At 37.2% G+C, this 16,048-nt stretch overlaps 1 protein-coding gene across 7 annotated transcripts in view; it reads left to right on the top strand.

Annotated features, from left to right (window-relative positions):
• LOC129771504 (nuclear hormone receptor FTZ-F1-like) overlaps positions 1 to 16,048 on the top strand; it is a 443,987-nt gene that overhangs the window by 400,951 nt on the left and 26,988 nt on the right. For all 7 annotated transcript variants that reach the window (XM_055775226.1, XM_055775224.1, XM_055775225.1 and 4 more), the window contains 3 exons: positions 7,593 to 7,840; positions 8,150 to 8,487; positions 8,749 to 8,947. In XM_055775226.1, coding sequence (XP_055631201.1) covers positions 7,593 to 7,840; positions 8,150 to 8,487; positions 8,749 to 8,947 — 785 coding nt within the window. The remainder of the gene's footprint in view (positions 1 to 7,592; positions 7,841 to 8,149; positions 8,488 to 8,748; positions 8,948 to 16,048) is intronic.

Raw genomic sequence — 16,048 nt, 5'->3', positions numbered from 1 at the left:
TTTCTATTTGTGTTCTAAGATTTGTTGATTTCGTGGTTCAAAGTAGTTTTCTCCAGCTTCAATAAACTTTTTACGTCGATTCAATGGCGATTAAAGGGCGTTTTCAAGCTAATTTTGAGAAAGTTTTTTTTCTGTGTTATAGTGACTTTCAACAGTTTTGGCTGGTTCGTCACTTTAACCTTCCATTTTGGAAGAGTGTCGGTAATGAAAATAGAAACTCGTGATCTTTAGCGTGAGAAGTATGGATGTCACCACTTCGTCAGATCGCCTCCCGATTTTGTGAAACTGCCTTCAGAGTGGCTATGATATCCTCAAAAATGGCCCTTCAATTGTGTCTTAATGTTTGGTCACAAAGTCATAGGGTTCCAAATCAGATAGATACGGCGTATGATTTAGGACATTGGTGCGATTTCGAGCCTAAAATTGGCACACAGTCATGAATTTGTGATTCGGCGCATTATTGTGTAAAAAACCCAATAAATATATAAATATTTAATGTAGTTTGACGTATAGTGGTGCCGTGTCAGACTCGCCAAAATGAAGATATGATTTTTTCCAAATTCCAATACTTTGTGAAATCGTTACCGTTCTAGAAAAGTAATATAAAAAATGGATTCTGCATGCAAATGAACATGAAAAACCATACCAGCAATTCCAAATGAAATCGTCCTAAAAATGCAGATTTTAAAAACTTGTATTTTTGATTCCAATGAAAGTGTGTATTCCGCTTGGGTTGGAAGAAATATGAGTTTTTCACAGCAATTGGGAATTTTTTGACTCAAGCGTAACTTTTGAAAAGGGCGTATCGATTTTAGTAAGAGAAATCTTTGATAATTTATATCTCAAAAAATATGAGTCGTACCGAAATAGTGTGTTAGAAAGAGTTATAGAGAGTTGTTGGCTTAATTTGAAAGAAATATAAACTGAGAATAAAAATTAGTACTCTTTTTTTTATTTACAAAATGAAATTTTAATTCGCGATATCAAAAAATATGTATTTTTGTTATATTTTTTTAATTTTTTCATATAAAAATTAAGTTATGTAGAAAATTTTAAAAAAAGGCCCAAGAAGGTAAAACTATTTTTGACGAAATTTGTGGAACATCGAATTTTTAGGAATTTTCGAAACTTTTGTATGTTAGCAATCATTTTTAGCCACAAATTATGAATCCTGATGTGATTCAAAACAAAAAAGGTTATTATCAATCTCTTTCTAAATGTAGCCATTCTCGAGATATTTAAGAAAATATTTGTAATTTATTGTCTTTTTAATAGTAAATAGGCCCTTTAAATATGTTTGTCTTGTTATACCATCATGTTCATGAGATTTTATGAATTCGCTTATAATTTCCAACAACTTTTCCAAATACATCGTTATGGTAAAGACATATGTTTAGGAGTTACGTTACGAAACATTCGAAAACATGTGGGTCAATACAAAACGTAGCGAAACTAAAAAAATATTTTTCAAAATTGTTGGAAATTATAAGAAAATTCATACTTTGATTGATCAGCCATATCAACATGAAATGTTAATGGTTAATGAATGGGTTAAGGGAAAAGATTCGGCTAAAAAAATTGTCGAGTAACATTAAAGCTTACTGCAAGATTTGTAGAAATACAGTAGTTTTTGTAAAACTCCAAACTCCTGTTATTTGGCACTTTTTTCAATTTTTTTTCAAATATTAACGTAGTTTGCGAAAAAATGTGTTAGTCCACAAAATCGTTGAAAAAAAACAAAAAGAAATCGATTTTTTATTTCTTCTTGATATTTTTGTCCAACAAACACCAAGATAAAAAATTCTTCGTAAAATGTCCCTAAATTTGAAAGCTTAAGATTAAAATGATGTACGTCTGATTTTCATGCATTGATTTTGCACGAAGCTACAGCTTATCAAAAATTGTTTTGTCGAGTGTGGATTTTGTGTGGTAATTTCTAAAAATTCCCACCAAGAGCAAATTCTTGAACTTCAACAATACGAAGAAAAAAATCGACTTCTTTATGTTTCAAGACAGGAATAATACTCCCTTGAATGAAACCGTTAGGTTGTTGCGGATTATTTTCAAATTTTGTTATTACAATTTTCAATACGTATGACGTAAAGTTACACTTTTATGTTTTATTGAAGTAACCTCTTTTATTATCGGGAGAATTGGCAAAAATTATAATCTCATGTTTTTTTCTTATTTTTCATTGGGGTAACGTTACATTAGGGTAAATGTCACTTACGGGTGAACGGTATTCGGATATTTATTACATTCGGGTAAATGTGTTTCGACTGAATGGCATTCGGGTAAATATAATAAAGCCAACTTAGTCGGAGACTGCGTCTCAATCAGAGAAGAAGTTACGGTTTACTGAAGTCTAACATTGGCTGTCGCAACAAACTAAGAGCAAGATCCTCTCAATTCGTAAAAGGCACTGAATTTTCATTCAACATGCAAAGCTAATCCATATAGCAGATTTGGAGAAATTTAAAATTTAATCTATTCGGACAGCTTCAGCACGTTTCCATTGATTCAATAAATCGGGACTTCCGTTATGGAGACGCATGTTTTTTTTAAACATAACACATTTAAAAAAATATATCTAAAAAAAAAATTTAAGTGCTTCTGCAATTTTGATTTTTAATGTAAAAAGTCTAAACTTTCCGAAAAAAAATGAAATAGCCGGAGTCTTTTTGGGTTGGACACCCCAAACTAAAAATATTTAGAGCTTTCAACTGAAAGCATACATTTTAGATACCATATAATATAAGGTTTTCAAAATTTCAGTGGCCTGGCTTGCATTTTTGTCTTTGTAAAAGAAAAAGTGTAAAATGTATCCAATTTTCTCTTTGTTGAACTCCATTGTTACCACCTTGTAACTCACAACTGAATGGGACAAACAAAAAACAGCAGAAGATTTTTTAGAGTGAAATGTCTCCTTCACAACGAGCCTAAACTTGAAACTGTATGATCGTTATTACGCGAGATATTGATCACTAAAACCAGCTACCGAGAAAATAATGGATAACTTTTTCCCCAACCGTAATATTTTGTTCTAAAAATTCTTCCAAAATACATTTTTTTTATATCTTTTATTCTTTCATAGAACTACTGATCTCCATAGATTCAATTTATTCAAGTCGAAGAAGATGTGACAAGCTCAGTCGGGTTTTTTTTGCCGAATCCTCATCGAGATGTTCCTGAAGAACAAAATAATTTCAGCAAAAATAAAACCACAATTGCATTTTGTGGTTTAATTGCAAATAATAAAAAATATAACTTATAGGTAGGTGGACAAATGTAAGATAAAACGTATTTCATATTAGCTTGCACTGGAGTTTGCATCCAATTTGTCCGGTTACAAGCATTACTTGCTGGAATTTATTGACTGGATAATTGGAATTTTAATTCGAAAATTAATGTTGTATTGATTTGATATAATTCTCACATATTTCACATTATTTTTAACAGCAACATAGGAAATTCTATGTTATCCATTAACGTGACCACTCGAAAACTCGAAAAGTCTAAAAGTCGCAAAGAAAATAAGAGCAACAGAAATAACGGCACAGAAAAAAGCGTAATGTCACAAGTAGGCTAGAAATATTGAGACGTGGAAAAAATCTTGGGTATAAATACCTCACACAAAAAAGCGTAATTTTTATTGTAAATTATTTTTCGTTTTTCTTTACTCTGAGGTTAATGTAACGGGGACGAATTCCCTATTTAACGTGGATAAGGAAACGAGGCAGCTCAAGCTCTCCTTCGATATTTTAAAAAATACTTTTATTATAAGATACTTTTCGTTTAACAAAATTTGATATACAGTGGCCAAAATGGGGATATGAAATTTTCGAAATTTATGAAATTTCAGTATCGTAAGCATAGCCATTTGAGAAAAGTAATATGAAGAAAGGAAACTGCATGCGGTTTTACATGAAAAGTATATCCTACATTTTAACCTAGGACTAACCATTCTCGAGATATTTCAAGTTTTGTATAATAAAAATAATGTTCGTGAGGCGTTGTACACAAATTACGGAACGCTAAAAATGCGGATTTTTGACCACCTCCCCCAATGTACCAAAAGGTAACGCAAGACAAACCCCCCTCTCTCTTAAGTTACGTAACGCTAACACAATCTGTACAAAAAATCGTTTGAAAAATTTGCATCATACTTGAACTTTTTTTAAGTAATTGGAATGTGGAGGCGATCTAACGTAGTGGTAACATCCAAGCTTCTCACGCTCAAGATCACGAGTTCAATTCTCACTCCCGACATTCTTCCAAAATGAGAGGTAAAAGTGACGAACCAGCCAAAAGCGTTGAAAGTCACTATAATACAGAAAAAAAAAGTAATTAAAATAACAACGTTATGTTAGAATCAAATGTTTTTTACGGAAATTACTTATATGCAAGTAGTGACTTCGAAAGAACTTTCGACAATTTCATAGAATTTCGAGCAAACAGCAGCGGAAAATTATTACTCACATCTGTTGAGATTGGTGTTCTCAAACCACGTCACTATTTGCAAGTATTGAACCTGTTAACTTCCGGGAAAGAGGAGCCATTCGACTTTCAAAAAAAGCACTGCGTCTTGGAGCATGGAGCAGTAGCAACGAATGTTGCATCAATATTCAATTGAGTGAAATGACAAATCGAATATATCTAAGACCTTTTTGAAACGAGAGTTCTCGTCTGGTTCTCCACCCACATTAATGATAATTACTGGCTTGATTATTACTTTCTACCGAATAATCTTGAATTCAGGCAGTTCGTTCACCCTTTTAAAATCGAGCCAAAGAAGAAATGCGTCCGCTACGACAAAATCATGAACTGGTAAATTAACGCGATATTCGAGATTTATTGATCGGTGCTTGCTTACCGGCCGCTGTTAAGCCCATAACAACATGTGCTTTATCATCTTGGCTCAGAAAACACACCTCATTCGGTTCCAGAATCGCTCAATCGCTGCTCAAGCATATAGGGGCGCGTGAATTTATTTTGGAATATAATTTTTGTTACGTAACGATCGAAGATAACGAAGTTACCCCCCTCCTCCCTTTTACACATTAAGTAACACAACCCCGACCCCCTCCCCCCTACTCGGGTTACGTAATTTGTGCACGACACATAACAGTTATTTTTCTAAAATTTTGACACGTTTTAAAATAATATTTGAAGCGATAAACAAACGAATTGAATACAATAAAGTCGTAGTCCTACGTCAACAATTCGGTCGTGTCTTAGCCACTACTCATAATTTTTAGCATTTCTCTTGTCAAAAAATTGTTATTTTAAAATGTTTCAAATTCTGAATGATGGTTGACTATATTCGATATTCACAAATCAAAATACATGATCTCGTAAGACCAACACCGCTTAAAATACTATTTATGGATGTAAGAGATGCAATGTTTTGACGTAGGGATACGCCTTTCGGGACCATATTGGGATGCGAATTGAAAACCTCAATAGCTCTTTTCTTTCCTTGCATTTGTCAGATTTTTGCACCAATCACTTTGAACGCATTCTAAAAATGTATTACAATATAGAAAAATATATATTTTTTTAATTTTGTTATTATAGCTCTGATAGGAGAGCTTCTAATTCCTCATACACATTTTGTGCATTTGATGTATTCTTACTCGTGCCGTCGGGGGGTCTTCGTAGCCACTTGGTTACGCGTTCGCTTACTAAGCGATCGGTCGTGAGTTCAAACTCAGGGCCCTCAATTGGCCATCTTTGTGTTGTTATAGAATAACTACGTCCACGCAAACATCATCAGCGATGGAGATCGATCCACGGTCGAAATTAGATCGATTCATCCATACAACTGCTCTGCTCTGCAAGAAACATCGGGCTGCTGTTCTATAAATAACCCAACAATGATCAATATCGACTGTTTCCGCTGCCCGGTCTGCTGAACAATGGAAGAACAGAAAGAATACCCTTACGCCGAAATGGCTACTACTGTGTAATTTACCATAATGTAATGGAACAGAAAACTTAACGCCTAAATGGCTACTACTAACTACTCTGTAATTTACAGTTTATAAAAACATAAACATATGTACATGTACACGATTAAAACCCGGCTCTGTTACAGCTAAAATGCTAATGAGCCTAATAAATAAATAAATGGGATAAAAAAAATACTCGTTCCGTCGAGAACGAGCAAAGGTAACGCCGAGCCAATCAAGTCGCATGTAAATTGCTCACTCGAAATGTAAATGCAGTTCCTTGCGTTACGGACATTGTGGAGAAAGAAAATATCGCAACTTAGGCTTCGTCTATTTTACAACTTATTGTAACGGGCAAGTGTACGACAGATGTCATTTGCGATTTCTATTTTACAGATGCAATAAATATTTTAATGGTACAGATTTTCGAAGGCAAAAGTACAGATGAAAAAGATGGTTAGCCTTTCCGGTACAGATGAATATGTGACAACACTCATTCTAACTGGCTTTTATCAAGGGTGAAGCTACGAACTTTAAAGTTTGAAGAGGTCGTGTCCTGGATTCAAACCTTATAAAGTTAATTTTTATTCTTATTTATTTTTGTTAGGAAAATTTTTAAGATTAGTTTTTCTTAACATAATCCATTTCTTCTTTAACAACTCAGTGTAATATCACGTCTCTACTAACAAAGAAATTTTCCAAGTCATGATTTTCTGGAGCGAAGACTTTTGCAAAAGTATTTTTTTATTCTGTATTATAGTGACTTTCAACTCATTTGGCTGGTTCGTCACTTTCTGTTTTTGTAGTTGTGTCTACTTTGCAAAAGTAGACGAGTGAGTAATGTTGAGAACATAGTCATAGAGACGCATGACTACATCAAGGGTAGTTAATTTGAATATATCGTTTTATTTTCATTTCTTCGATTTTTTCAAATGATAATGTGTCTTATGCGTGAGTGGCCTAGCCGGGAAATGAATCGGTTGATTTGTTGATTTTAACAAGTTTTACCTTAAGCTTTTAATCGAAGAAAATAGCTCTTACCTATGGAAAATACATTAGTCTCATCCGGATTCTCTTCAGAGCATTCACTGCAGTTTGGCGCCTCATTTAACCCGGAAGCATGAATTCAATCACCAAGTCACCAAAAAAAACCAAAAACACTTCTAAACCTTCAAACCAACTATAATCGTTATTGTAGTGTAGCATTATTAGTAGTGGTTCATGTTTTGGCACCCTTTCCAGTCGTTTCATATGTTTCATTGCTAGGGTAATACTCATGTGTTCATATCTCAATATGGATCAAGTAACAGCTAATCAACTTAGCGTGAGACTTGGTGCAAAGTGGAACAAATACAAAATTTGTTGATTTAGTAAGTTCTTGATTGATTTTTTTAGAAAAAAAAATGGGAGCATGTATTCAAACAGACTTATCCCAATGTTGGATATACCCTTACTGTACACTTTTATGACAACAATCGCAAGCCAGTCTCGTGATCCAAATTATGCAATTGCATTGTTATTTCTGAAACGCATTGGCGAAACACAAACAGCAGCTGAATCACTCATTTTTTGTACTCATTTGTTTATGTCAAACTGATCCTTAATACCTCGTTTTCTCCCCTCTCTTATCTCCCCCTGCAGCCGTGCGAGCCGATCGGATGCGTGGAGGAAGGAACAAATTCGGCCCCATGTACAAACGCGATCGGGCGCGGAAGCTTCAAATCATGCGGCAGCGGCAGCTAGCGATACAGGCACTGCGGGGGTCGATAGGTGGCGGCGTCGGCATCGGTCAGCTCGGTTCGGACGGTGCGTCACCGCAGCTGCAGGGCATCGATTACCACCAGCCGTACTCCAGCATGCATATCAAGCAGGAAATCCAAATACCGCAGGTTTGTTTATGTTAATATGAGTCCAATTGGTACACTTGCGATGGTTTTGTGGAAAGTTACCAATAATGCTCTCTCTCACTATGTTTTTCTTCTGTTCTACCGTAACGGGGTTTTACCGATGGTCCACAACATCGACAACTACAACGTCGACGTCGGGTGTAACTCTCACTCCCTCCCTCTCACTGTGTCGCCCTCTCCATCGGGGGTGCACACATTCGTCGACACACGTGACTTATCAACGCAAAATGTATTTATGTTTTGGCCAATGAATTCGCCTGTCCTGTTATTTTTTCTCCCCCCACCAAACAGGTGTCTTCGCTGACGTCCTCGCCCGATAGCTCACCTAGTCCGATCGCGATTGCGTTAGGTCAAGTGAACCCACAGACGACGATATCGTTGAGTAGTGGCGTAGGAGGTAACGGAAGTAGCGGCGGTGGTGGCGGAGGCGGAGGCAACAACAACGGTTCCGGTGGATCCAACTCGACGCTACAAACGCTGCAGAATCAACTCTCGGAGTCCAAGCTATGGATGAGCGCCAATTCGACGACCGCTTCGCCACATTCGCTAAGTCCCAAAACGTTCAGCTTCGACAGTGGAACGATCCCCACGAGCACGGCCGATTCGGGCAACCCGGCGGACACGTTAAGGCTAGTCTTTTTTACACTAATTGTCATTGTCCACCATCATCATCCCCACCGGCAGGCACAACTCTCGTGACTCCTTTAATGTTCTTTTTCTTCTTACTCTCATTTCCTCTTTTTTCTCTTTCTTTTTTTTCTTTCCCACTCGCCTTCCCATCCCAACAAAACATTCGGCAAATCGTCTTATAATTCGCTATCCCCAAAAACAACCTCCATCGGACAATCAAAATTTACTCCAACGCCTATCTGTGATTCGATCATATCTAGGGTATCACCGATGATTCGCGACTTCGTACAATCGATCGATGACCGGGAGTGGCAGACGGCGCTGTTCTCGCTGCTTCAGAACCAAACCTACAATCAGTGCGAGGTGGATCTCTTCGAGCTGATGTGCAAAGTATTAGACCAAAATCTGTTCTCCCAGGTGGACTGGGCGCGGAATACCATATTCTTTAAGGATTTGAAGGTAAGTGACTCTTGATTCTCTCTCGACCATCTGTTTTATTGTGCCGACAAAATGCCGATCCTAAATTGTGATCATTTGCTTATCTTGATTGTGCGGAATCGCACATTTTTTATGGAGGTTGACCACACCAAACAAATTCCACGCTGTGTTCATTGCCGTGAAATTACAAATTGACGCCGGCCAACAACAACAACAATAAGCAAAATTAAGTTCCTTCCACACACTGTTCCCAGAGACGGTTCGGTAATCGGAATCGTCGAAGTCGTCGAGGAGAATGAATAAATAAATGGACCGAAGGCTCACGCGAAAAGTGTGAGAGCGAACAGAAGAAGTAAAATGAATAACTACTGAAACAAAACTTTAAACTGAACACGAAAAGTACATACATATAAATGTGTACACACAAGCATATTGCCCAGACCACTCTCAATTTCAATTGCTGACCTACTTGCCAAGTTAAGCCGAACGCTGCTGCTGCTGCCACCATCAATCGTCGTGTTTTTTTTCACATTTCCACCGGCCATCCGCGTGTGTCAGAGCTGAGCAATTCGCGCACCGACCGGCCTTAGCATAAACACACCGTGGCGAATCGAGGGGCCGGCCACTAACCGAGGTGGGGAGGGGGAATAGGGGAAATAATAATGTAATGTGGAAGTAAATGTACAATCACACACGTTCGATGCAATTACTCGTACAAGCTCGTACAGGAGTCAATGTTGCAAGCAGCGAGAAGAACACGAACAAAAACGCGCGCTGTTTATTCTTATTGCTATTGCTGTTTATTCCGAATTATGGCATACCTTGTTTTCATTCTCGAACGGTTTGACAGTGGGAGCTACACACATACACACACTCGACATTTTACTGCTGCCGTTTTGAAGGAAAGTGAAACTTGGTTGTCCCATGTTACGGATACGGATTTATTAGAGCTCTGCACCAGGTGATTCCGATGATATTTACGTCGGATTTGAGTAGGCGTTCTGATGCAAGCTACTTTTTGATAATACTATGAGCCATTCCAAAGTTATTAATACAGTGCGGAATCGAGCATATACACCCCTTGATTCCGCGCGGCGAGTGACATGAGATGACTCAAGTCACGGTATTCCTGCAGGCGAATTGCGTGACTACAGATTGTCACGTAGGTGAGATTTGAAGTCGTGGCCTCATATGTTATCGACTCGGGTATGAAATAGACCAACTCTCTGTTCAACTTCTATAAGACCACCCTGATTCTATTTCGTTGCAACACAAACAGTTAGAATTTCAACAAGATACATTCATACATTTCAGACTGCTTAGGATAATACAATACGTTAATATACATTTAACGTCAATTCCGTTCAAAAGAGTTGTTTGTTTATTTATTGTACCTCAATATGATAATTTCAGCTTCCAGTTTCTATAAGACCACTTCAACATTCATAAGTATTATCAATGAAAAATTAAAAACGATCGGCTGATTTACATGTCAATAATTGGTAACCTTGCCATTTCGACTAACAACCTTGAAAATTCGTGTTGGAATACTATTTACCAAATTCTGCTGAACAGATTTCTAGATATTTTTCCATTTTTCCGAAATTGCGACCTTGAGTTCTTCAATCGTGGTGTACCGTTTTCCCTCAGTGTAGATTCTGCGTACAAGGATCCCCCCCTAAGATTTTCAACAGGATTCAAGTCTGGATAGCGAGCCGGCCAGTCTAAAAAAATAGGTTTTTGTTCCTTAATCCATTGCTTAGCTACGTGCTGGTATGGATATTTAGAAGCATTGTTTCGCTGGAATGTGATTTTTGTGACAATATCTACGCAATTGTGATTTTGTGACAATATCTACGCAAAAACGGTAGAAGAGATTAATAACTTAAAATACTTAATCTACTTAAAACTATGCCTAACTGGAAAGTGCGGCCAACAATGCCTTTCTTAAATTTGCGCGAGATAAGTGAAAGTCATAAGATAAGTAGCAGCGGTTAAATACACGAGACATACTCGATACGGGTTCGTTGTAACCGTAGTTTGTGCGAGAGTGAGGAAGGCAGAGAAATGTATGTGAACGCAGGTTACGAGGGCGTATATTAAAATCGATCGACTGAAGAAGATCAGCACAATCGATTTTCGAGGAAATAAGATCGGATATAAAAGTTGCCTTCGCTACATCTCTACGTAAGCTCAGCGAATCGAGTCCGATCAATTTCCTCATAGCTGGGTAAATTCGAAGGATCGCTCCAGGGCAAGTTGCGTAGGGCGAAATGGACGAATTTCCGCTGGATCACTTCAATTCGCTGAACACTATTTTGATAGTAGGGAGACCATACTATGCACGCATATTCATGATGAGAGCGCACTAAAGCAAAATAAACAGCTTTGATACAATGTGGGTCTTTGAATTGCTTTGTGATGCGAAAAATGACACAAAACATCCTAGATGCCTTGATGATGATTTATCAGATATGGTAAATAGCAAAATGTATTCTTTAGGAAACATTTTTTGTTCCAACATACCATGTCCCACTGTCGGTTCATGTGAGTTTTGGCAAAACACAGACGTCTTCCGAGATGAGGAGTTTTTACCTTTTAAGCCCTCTTTATGTGAGGGTTTTTTACCAAAATTTGATGAATTGTCATCCGAGCAGTTAAGTAGTTATAGAAATATTGTTTTATTTGCACGTGCGATTTGGAGGTATTCGAACCTGTTCTAGCTATTTCATGCTTATCCCGGTCAGAGAGCTCCGATTTACGTGGAACTTTCTTCTTCTTACCGTATCCTCGAGGATTCGCCAAATAATTGAGCACTACTTGATTGGATCGTCAAATCCGACGAGAAATTTCTCTGATATAAACATTTTCTTGGTGAAATGCATCGATTTGTCTCTCTTCTCTCTCCGTGAGGGCTTTTCCCTTCGGCATTTTCCAGATTTAATTGATCAAAACAATGAAAACAACGGAAAATATAATTGGACACTCCTCTCTCCTCTCTAAGAGGAGTCTACCCAGCGGCGTAGTGTGCGGCTGGCAAACCCGGAATTTGCCGGGGACGCTGAGCGTTTGGGGCGCCAAAATCCAAGAATTTTCAATAGCAATTTCTATCCCCGAATTATATTCCATCTTTCAATTGAGTAAAACGACATCCATCATGAGTAGTTGCTTCTGAAACCTACAAAGCTCTCTTTGATTTTCGAAAAATTGAAACACCCAACATCATATTACACCAATACTCTTTTGTTTTTTCGCTACGCATGCCTGGGCGCCCCTCCGTGCCATGCTATGTTTTACAGTTATTGAAGCAATAACACGTTCGTCTTTCCATCACCTAGATATGGGTGACACTTTCCTTGTTCAAATTGAATAGGACTTTTAAAAGGAATTCCATAGAGTAGGCAAAAAGTGGTATTTTTGGGGCGCCATTTTCTTAGTTTGCCAGGGGCGCTGTCTATCCTCACTACACTGCTGAGGCTACCATACAAATGAAACACAAATTTCTGCATAACTCGAAAACTAATCAATCAAATGGAGCCAAATTTGGCATGTAGGGGTTTTGAATATGAGTGATGTTTCTATGATGGTATGACACCCTTCCCTCCTCTAAAATGGAGCGGGTCCCGTGAAAATAATACACATATTTCAACCAAACATATTCCAACCAAACATGACAATTGAATTTTTTTTAATGTGATAAATCGCACTCCTATATCTTCTTCTATCTATATAAATAAAAATGGATCACCGAATGTGTTGATAAGAGCAAAACTCGAGAAAGGAATTGTCCGATTTAGGGCTGTCTATCATATTCTATCATATTTTTTGTATCAAACATTTATTCCATGTAACGGAGAAATATTTTATTTGCCAGTGGTTGAAAAATCTTGATCGAGAATTGTGTCTGAAAATAATCTGATATTATAATGACGAGTTGTGGTAGAAGTACTAGGAGTTTTATTGTAAAAGGTAATTTTGAAGGGACGATTAGAAAATCAATCAATGAACAGTTCTCCGATTGGACCTATGAACGTGCGCTTAGTAAAAAAACGTGAATGTGATAACAAAAAATAAATTCTGGGTGGGACGGGTCAGCTAGTATTTAAATAGTACATAGATAATAATATTTCCATATTGATTGAAACAATATTTATTGTAGTATTTTTGAGTTCGTATAACAATAAAACACAAGAATGATTCAGTTTTGATGAACAATGAGATGCCTACCAATATCTCCCCAGGGTTTCGGAAGGGTCATAACCCTCCTATACTCGCGCGCAAAATTATAACTTATACTCGTATACTCTAAAATAATAGTGTAATTTTTGATACTCCAACAAACATAAAAAAATTCCATTTTTTTAATGGGGGCGAACATGTTATAGTTGACAAAAGTATCGGAAATTTCTTTGTTCTGTATAATTTTCTTGATTCGTTACAAAACGCTAACCATTATTTAAATTTGAGAATAGGGAAAAACCTTTATGAGTAGAAGAATCGCATGTTCCTATTCAAAAAGCCAAGAAATCGTATCAATCTATTATGATTCTGATTCGTAAATTCCGTGTTTTAATAACTTTAAAAATATGATACGGTTTGACTTGAAGGATTTTTTAGGACATCTTGTTTCAATAAATTCTCAGATCATTGCATTAGAAACAAGTTATTAAATAAAAGCATTGCATAAGTACTTTTTTCTCTACTTAATTTCCAGTAACATTATCAAGGAGCAAGGATTGAAATGTTCAATCAGTTAGCATTAGTCAATAGCCCTGAATCAACACTATATCCGCATATAGAATACAGTTATACCTCGATATAAGGCAACTTTATTTTTTTTCTCGTTACGTTACATCGAGTAACGTTATACCGAAGCATAAAAATAATTTTTTTTCATTGATGCAAAACTGTTCATAATTACTCAAAAATGCGCATAATTAATTTTCTATCACCCAGCAGTATTTGTAAACCTTTCTTATGCCCATTTAGGAAAATTTTCGTAGACAGAAATGATAGAGGAAAAGGAAAAGTAGATGAAAAAGTCTGAAAAAATGAAAAAGTGAAATTGGTATTATTTAGTAATGAAACGGATAGTCGGGGCGGGGTACCGGATAGCTTCAAGGCCTGATATCTGGATATCTGGGAGTCGGATATTCGGGTTTTTATTTGTGACTAGCGGCCCAATAAGTTAAGTTATTGGAATAGCTTTGCTGTTGCACTCGAACAGACTCTCGTAACTTTTTTTCTTTTCTTTTATTCAATGTTTCTTTTTTATTCCAAATGTCTCTATGTCTAAAACTTCTACTCTTTCTCTGCGATCAATTGTTGCTCTTTCAATTTGACTTTAACATTCAACTCTACTCTCTCTACTCTCTACTCTGTACTCTCTCTACATTGTACTCTCTCTACTCTGTACTCTCTCTACTCTCCATTCTCTCTACTCTGTACTCTCTATTCTCTCTACTCTACCTACTCTCCCTACTCTCTCTACTCTCTACTTTCTCTACTCTGTACTCTCTCTACTCTCTTTACTCTCTCTACTCTTTACTCTCTACTCTCTACTCTCTACTCTCTACTCTCTACTCTCTACTCTCTATTATCTCTATTGTCTAATCTATACTCTCTCTACTCTCAACTCTGTACTCTCTCTACTTTCTACTCTCTACTCTGTACTCTCTCCACTCTCTATTCTCCCTACTCTCTCTACTCTCTACATTCTCTACTCTCTACTCTTTACTCTCTACTCACTCTACTCTCTACTCACTCTACTCTCTACTCTCTACTCTTCTCACTCTACTCTACTCTGAACTCTCTCTACTCTCTCTACTCTTTACTCTCTACTATCTCTACTGTCTACTCTGTACTCTCTCTACTCTATCTACTCTCTACTCTCTCTACTCTCTCTACTCTCTACTCTCTCTATCCTCCACTCTCTGCTTTCTACTCTCTACTCTCAACTTTCTACTCTCTACTCTCTATTCTCGACTCTAAAAAAAAATAAAAACGTTCACACAATCACATACACGCACAAACGAACACATGCACACACGCGAACGCGCACAGTCTCACACACAAAAAACACATCGCATCTGCTGACTGCTCCATCTCTCACACTGTTTTTGTATACATCAATCAACCAAAACACACACTCCCATACACGCACACGCACACGAACACACAAACACGCACATGCACACGCAACCGAACATACGCAAACGAACACACGCACACACGCAGACCCGCACGGTCTCACACACATAACACATGCAAACGCGCACACTCTCTCACACAAAAAAAACACATCGCAGCTGCTCACTCTCTCACTCTGTTTGTGTTTACGTCGAGAATACGACCATTTACGACCGTTTACGACTGTTCACGACGGCCGCGCTTTATTTTTTAGCGATTTTATTTATAGTAAGAATACGAAATTGGATGACACTGAATTTGTGCATGAAGCGAATAATGGATTATATTTTAGAATAAATAAATACTTTTTAACATAAAAATGATAAATTTCCGGAAATTTATTCATAGTTCATCATATTCATATTTAAAAGAGATTCAAGTTTTCTACAAGTTATATTCAACAGGGTTTTTTTCTGATAAGGATTCAACTACTTAGAAGAAGATTAGAATTACTTAATTGCAACCTTTTTAGACCCGAGGATTAAGTCAAACTATCTAGAAGTTCTTGAAACGTAAACAGTCTTGTTGGCAAATGTTATTGGAGTACATCAAATATCTTACGACGAATCTTCTGAGAGTAACAGCTCATCGTCATCTTCAAGACCTGTAAATGAAACAAAAGAGACGAAACTGAATCAAATCATATACACGAAACTCACGACCCACCTTTTAGGACTGTTTCAACAAAGTGGCAAATTTAAATAAGAGTTGCGTTCATAAAAAAAATCCCGTTGCTAACCAAATCGACGAAATGTGAATCACGTTTGCGATCGATTCTGAATTTGGTGGTCTTTAATATTTAACCAGTCAATCGAGGGCAAGGATTGGTAGAGTTCATCTTTCAGCTCCTTGCAGTAGTATTACAGCGAAAACTGTTCTCTGAAGTTAGCCTGGCTTACGAAGCAAAGCTCAATCGGTTGTCATCATCAACTT

This window comes from Toxorhynchites rutilus, chromosome 2 (genome assembly GCF_029784135.1).
Source record: "Toxorhynchites rutilus septentrionalis strain SRP chromosome 2, ASM2978413v1, whole genome shotgun sequence".
NCBI lineage: Eukaryota > Metazoa > Arthropoda > Insecta > Diptera > Culicidae > Toxorhynchites > Toxorhynchites rutilus.
Note: the sequence above shows the minus strand (reverse complement) of the source record. Positions and strands in the feature narration are given on the sequence as shown.